Genomic DNA, 6,987 nt, shown 5'->3' with positions numbered 1-6,987 from the left:
CTCTTATATGGGACATATCCCTCACCTAACTGAAAGTACAAGTGCAGAAAATATTTTGTGGAATATTTCCCTAAAATATCTTACTACTAAAACTATTTATTTGGGCTGATCTGAGTACTCGACCTCGACCCTAGCTACTCTATTCGCCAATGGGTTCCTTCCATCTTGAGCATGGCCTTGACCTAATCGGCTCTTAGTAATCCTCTTTTAGGCAAGATTCTCTCGGTCAGATTTTGACCCGTACAATAATCCCTTCGAGCTCTCACATAATAATTTCTCATCTCTCTGTTACTGAAAGGTGAATATAGGACATTTCTTATCCTAATAGAAGAATTAAAATGAAAAAAAACAAAAGGAATCATTTCGGTTCATTGATTGGTTATCAAAACGAAAAACTATATCAAGTGGAATTATGAGGGACAGCTTTTACTTGGCAAATAAGAACATTTTCATTGTCCTTTTTTTTAATAGAAAATTGCTGTTAATGATGAGTTAAATGATGGTGAAACACATCTTGTATTCAGCAGAATGCATATTACAATATATTTATTGTTGGAAAACAATTGAAAGAAAAAAGAAAGAGAAAACGTTAGTATTTCAATAAAACAAGTCAATTTTTTTATTGTTTTAAGGAAAACATATTCAGGGGGCTTGGGGTATTATATACCATAAACTTTATCAGAATAATACGATATAGGTCGTGGCGAATAAGAGATGCTTCTCAAACTAGTTTTTGATTGAAGAAATTTTGATAGAAAATTTTATAAATATTGACCGTAAAGAAACTGTCAATTTATTTCTTTTTAGAACAATAAGTAAGGGTAATTTTGGCGTTTCAAAAAAAATGTGGATATATTAGATACTAATTAGAAGGAAATAATCACACGAAGGCAAAAAAAAAATATTTTATAGCTAGAACTTCACCTAACTAATACTTGGTAAATAAATATTCAACGAAATCATCAAAATATGCACAATTATCCATAGATACTGTAATTGACAATAAAAATACATTTTTCACAAAAAAAAAAAACTTAATTAGTTTCGTAACAAATACACACTCTCAAGAAACACGATACCTAGAAAAAGAAAAAGAAAAGGGAAGTAAAACACACGCCACTCAGTTCCGTAGGAAGGGAAACTCTGCACGTGCATTTTCCACGTGTATCCCTATTTCAACGCTCTCTTTCACAATATCCATGGACCCCACTGGACACTCAAACTCTCCGCTAACCAAATCAACGGCTGTAAGAACTCCACGTCATCATCCTACTACCCCCCTTCTTTTTTCCTTTCACACCATCCCCGAATATTCGCAGCCACCCACCCTGAATATCTCGTTCTGTGAAAAAAACTATAAAAAACTTTCCAATTATTATTTGTGCTTAGATCTATAAATAGCAGAGGTTTTTTCTCCTAATACTTCTTTTTTTCTTTTCCTTGTAATCTTGTGTGAAATCTCTAGATCTTCTCCGTTTCTCAAAATTTCTTCCCAAAAAATTACTTTATGGATACATTGTTCTTCGATTCAATTAAGAAGTTTGATTTCTCTGTTTGTTCAACGCCTGCTTTGGTTTTTGATTTTCATCGTCAGAATTTTAGTCAACCTTGTATTTGCTTCTAACCTTTGTTACCTGGAGCTGTCACCATGGGTAGAAGTAAGTTTCTGCTTCGTTTATTTTACTTTTTTTGTGTGAAAAATAGAGACTATAGAATTCGATTGCTGTAATTTAACTTGCTTATTGTGAAATTGAATTGGGTTTCTGTTCTTTAACCTGTTTATTGTGAAAAAAATAGAGATTGTATTGAATTGGGTATCTGCTATTTTACTTGTTTATCGTGAAAAAATCGAGACTTTATTGAATTGGATTGCTGTTAATTACTAACTTGTTTATCCTGAAATTGGATTGGGGTTTCTGTTCTTCAACTTGTTTATTGTGAAAGTACTTTATTGAATCGGCTTGCTGTTATTTAACTTGTTTATCATGAAATTGAATTAGGTTTTTGTTCTGTAACTATTTTATTGTGAAAAAGTAGAGGCTTTATTGAATTGGGTTTCTGTCTTCGAAACGAATATAAAACTTTGGGTTCTTTAACTTCTCGCTACTTAAATATTCGTAGTTGTTTTTGCTTACAATAGGATCCAAATGGGTTAGGCATAAAAGGAAAACCTATCTTTTGTGGGGTTGGGTTAAAGTATGTTGCTTTGTGGGGAATTTTGGGAATTTCGAAATAAAATTGGGAATTAAAGTGTTTACTGGTGGATTTGTTTTTTCTATTAGGAAGTTCGCAACGTAGGAATGCTGCGATGCTAGATAGCGATGACACGGATAGCGTTAGTTCATCATCAACTACTCGATCGGATATGATGTTGTCTGGTTTAGAGGAGGTTCAATTTGATAAGGAGACTGTCCTTGATCAATGCTTGGACGCCTTATATGAGAAAAGGTTTGACTATACTTGAATGAGTTACTAGACATGATTACTTATATTTGAAGTTTCCATCTTTGATCACGAGTGAGGTTATACTTTACTTGTTACCTAATTTTCTACTCGTTTTTGGCTATAGGGGCTCAACAAGAGAGAAGGCTTTGGCATCTATTATAGAAGCATTCAATAGCAACATTCAGCATGAATTTGTTGAAAAGAAGTAAGAGAATTTTTCTACTTTTATTAAGTTATTATTCTGATTCGTTGAATACATCAGAAATTTAATGTAGATTAAATGCATGCTTCTACGTCTTATTAATTGTGCTTTTTTATATTGTATTGTTCTGGACTTTTGTTTCATGGGGGGGGGGGGGGCATGCTAGCACTGGTAAATATCTTTTTTGATGAAGTAATAACATCTTTAGAAGATTTGCTGCCACTGTGATGGTATTCTATGGATTAGAGCCTTCCCCTTGGTTAGTCAGATTTTATAGCTCATTCAATAGTAGCTTAGAATGTTCCTTAAAACCTTCAGTTAGTTGCATAGGCAATATTAATATCATTGTAATGGTGATATAGTCATCATTTTGGTATTTATTTTAGTAAGGAATTTAATTTTATGCTCCGTAACTAGCAATGCATTATATTATATGCACATGTAATATGCTGCCATGTTTCATCCAAAAAAATAAATAAATAATATGCCGCCATGACTTTTATCTAATTGTGAATGAAATGTGAAACCTCTTGTCAAAAACTTCCACCAGACTTTCATTACATTCTTACTCCAGTCCAAGGAATTATTTTATTGCACTCTGTTATAGTAGGCATGTAGTCTATCATGTTTTGACTTTTAAGATGCTCTAGGTGCATGTTTCTCATCGTAATAAATTACTTTACTTTATCCGAGAAAAAAGAAGAAGCTCTAGGTGCATGTCTTGTTGTGTGCTTCTCACAATTATGTTCTATCCTCAGGTTTGCCACATTACTGCAACAATGTTTGAATTCCATTAAACGTGGTTCCTCCAAGGAGATAGCTTTGGCATCTCATGTTATTGGTTAGTCACCTGTGCATGTTCATTAACTATAGTCCTTTTAACTTGATCATTAGGCCAAATGTTTGAGTTTGAAAATTTTCAATTTTCTTTGTCGGGGTGATAGGGCTTCTTGCTTTAACTGCTGGCCCTGGGGACAAAGCACACGAGGTTCTGGAAGAATCAGTGTCTCCTATCTCAGAGGCTCTTAAATCTCGGTCTGATAATTCTAAAATATCCTCGGTACGTTCATAGATGGTGAAAAGCTCTTTTAAGATTGGTGTTATCTTGCTTGGAGCTAACTGCTGTTTGGTTTTTCTGGTTTTAGCTACTGGAATGTTTGGCCATTATCACCTTTATTGGTGGCGAAGAACCTGAGGAAACAGAAAAGTCAATGCAATTGATGTGGCAAGTCATTCACCCAAAACTGGGTCCTAATGTATGTTATTCGTGATCATCTTTTCGTTTTCTGAAATAGGTCATATAGTATCTTATTGCTTTATATGGATGTTTTCTGACAAATAAATTTTTGAATGCTTGATTCCTGTCAATCAAATCAGTTATTTCCTTAGACAATTATTAACTTGTCCGCAATTGCATCTGGTTGATGTATCAGGTTTCATCTGCTAAACCTTCACCAGCAATGATAACAGCAGTTGTATCTTCTTGGTCTTTCCTCCTTACTACCATGGATGGATGGACACTTAACCCAAAAAGTTGGCAAGGGTGAGTAACTCTCCTAAAATCCCCACTTGAACCTCTCCCTCCTCCACACAGTGCGCGCGCACACAAAAAAAAGAAGGAAAAAGGGATCATGGAAGAAGAATGAAAAGAACTTGTAATGCACACACAAAAAAAAGCTTGTGTTTGGTGACAGTGCTAGATGGTGAATCATTTGCTCATGATGCAGGTCAATCTCCTACTTCTCAACTCTTCTAGACAAGGAAGACCGATCTGTGCGCATTGCAGCAGGCGAAGCACTTGCTTTAGTTTTTGAAGTTGGGAGTCTGGAGAAGTTTTCTGGTGAAGCTAAAGGATCTAGTGACAGCTCCACAGTTGAAGCTAACAAATCTAGGGAATTATTACATATACAGGGATTAAGGGCAAAAGTCCTGAACCAGGTAAGAACCCTTTCAGCAGAGGCTGGAGGTAAAGGATCAGCCAAGAAGGATCTTAACAACCAAAGAAACACATTTCGAGATATATTGGAATTTCTCGAGGTAATTCACTAACTTCAAGTTGCTCCTTTAACGTTCTTTCTTTTCCTTTTGCCGCATTTTCTAATTTCTTACAATTAACATCAGGATGGGTATAGCCCTGAGGCCTCGACCAAGATTGGTGGAGAACCGCTTAGCACAAGTACTTGGGCTCAACTTATACAGGTCACTTTTGTTTCTTTTTGGTTTTATAATATGGCTGGTTGCATATTTGCTGAAATCATTATTTTTTAACAGTTAAACTTCCTTAAGCACTTCCTTGGAGGAGGATTCGTGAAGCATATGCAGGTCTGTTTTCTAATTTAAAAGATCAAGTTTTGGGCTAGTGAAATCGTTTAATTGGTGGTCATTGGGTGTTTCCTCTCCAAATTATGCAGGAAAATGAGTTTCTTCATGATGTATTTGGTTTCACGCCGAAGAAGAAACTGCCCGGTGTTGAGCACCGTGTATCCGGCGCTGAAAAGGTAGCGTGATTAACTTCTATGAAACTTTATTTTTTACTACGTCCTTTCCATATTATTTGTCTTTTAAAGTTTTTGCACATCATCTGCCGTTTAATATTTTTAATCACAAGAGTAATTGTTTAAATTACCATTTATCTCTCTCGTAATCCTATGCGTCTCAATTAATTAACACACCACTAATTGGAGCATTAAGGGTGGATTTGAAGAAAAAAATAGTAATAAATTCTTTTCTCCTTTTTAAAATTTCAAATATTTTGCAACAAAATTTGGTTTGCCAAAACAACAAATAATATGGAGTGGAGATAGTAATTGTTATTACCGGAAGAAGTGCTCATCTCATAAATCTGATTCATATGAATTTGCTATAAAAATATATTTCTTCCCAATCGGGATTTAGCTTGCCAAAAAAAAAATGCTTTTTCCTTGTTTATTGAAAGATAACTACTGGTTGTTCCATCTGAAAAAGAAAGAAATACTGGTTGAATATGAGAAAAGCATTTATTTTGGGATGAGCTGTTTTGCAGAGATTGTTTAAGTCACCAAATTCAGAAAAAAACAAGGCCCGCACTCAATTTCTAAACAAGCAAAGGATGTTGTCCCAGGCAAGTTATTTTCTTTTGTGATCATGCTTCCACCCCTTTTTCTCTCTGTTTCTCCCACTTTCCTGATCTTGAAGAAGAATCTATTAGGCATCTGACACCGTGTATTTCATGTTTTTTTTTTCCAGGACAAGAATGTTGGCTACTATACGGTTGGTGATGTGTGAAATTTTCAGCCAAAGCCAACCTGGAACAATTGTCCGTGTCAAAAATATTCATTCATAGTTGCAGATTTGATGAACAAAATGATAAACAAAAGGATAGTTACTTGATCATTTTGTTGCCTACTTGGTAGTAGTCCTTTATTTTTCTTTTACAGTAAGTATGAATTAGATTGGACTTGGTGCCTCCACTTCATGTAGTGCATGAAAAAGGCCAGCCACTGTGCATTCTCTTATGTTTCTATTGAAACAGATTCTCTTAATAGATGATTCAGTGAGTGCTAGTTTTATTCTCGTTGTTGAATTTCTGAAGTAAGTCTTGCTTATGATTGTTTTTCTTCATTTTTGCATCTTAAAAGGAGCAACTTGTTTATCAGGAATATGTTATTTTTATATCTACCATCTTGGCGTCATATAACACTTGATCTGGAATTTAAGCGCCTGGTTGATTGATTGATTGATCTTCATTCACTACCCAACAATTATTTGCACTAAGCTAGTGAGGTTCAGTTATAGCCTTGTGATACAAGGAGCATTGATGTCTCATCTGTCGATTTCTGCAATCATAATAAGAGACCAAAATGCTGACATTTGCAAAGGGTTTTCCTCCAGAATAATCCGGATAAGAATGCAGCGTGTGATGGTTAATTTAGCATCCGGAACAGGCTTCAGCCTTATGGCAGATATAAAAAAAAAAAAAAAAAAAAAAAAAGACTTGATAGACTTGAGAGTTTCGGCTGGTGTCTAGTGGGCATGATATTTAATTGAAGAAGGGTTAAGAGAAGTACTCGTTCTCTACCGAGTTTCAAATCATGCGACACTGTACCATTTATAAAATAAAAAAAAATAAAAAAAATCCACTTAAAGTGGAGCAAAACGGTTGCTTCTGCCCGATGTGGATTTGCAACGTCGTGACTTTGAAACACGCTCTCATTTTCTCGCACTCGTGTTAATATATCTTGGTGGGAATTCTCTTAAGTTGGAACCGTGCCTTTCCAGTTCTGTTTGAAGTAAAGGGCAACAGAACCCTCAGGATCTGCTCTGATTTGGGGTCTGCTTGCCTGGATTTACATTGGCCTTAG

The 6,987-nt window shown here is 35.2% G+C and overlaps 1 protein-coding gene across 1 annotated transcript; it reads left to right on the top strand.

The window, feature by feature from the left end:
- The first annotated feature begins 1,315 nt into the window (after positions 1–1,315).
- On the top strand, positions 1,316–6,195 carry LOC107818488 (uncharacterized). The gene is made up of 13 exons (XM_075232627.1): positions 1,316–1,658; positions 2,283–2,448; positions 2,570–2,650; positions 3,406–3,488; positions 3,592–3,707; positions 3,793–3,903; positions 4,081–4,190; positions 4,375–4,684; positions 4,769–4,846; positions 4,919–4,969; positions 5,059–5,145; positions 5,670–5,747; positions 5,873–6,195. The coding sequence occupies exons 1-13, from the start codon at positions 1,649–1,651 to the stop codon at positions 5,909–5,911; spliced, it is 1,320 nt and encodes a 439-aa protein (XP_075088728.1). The 5' UTR covers positions 1,316–1,648; the 3' UTR covers positions 5,912–6,195.
- Positions 6,196–6,987: the final 792 nt, after the last annotated feature.

Source organism: Nicotiana tabacum, chromosome 16 (assembly GCF_000715075.1).
Source record: "Nicotiana tabacum cultivar K326 chromosome 16, ASM71507v2, whole genome shotgun sequence".
Lineage (NCBI taxonomy): Eukaryota > Viridiplantae > Streptophyta > Magnoliopsida > Solanales > Solanaceae > Nicotiana > Nicotiana tabacum.
Note: the sequence above shows the minus strand (reverse complement) of the source record. Positions and strands in the feature narration are given on the sequence as shown.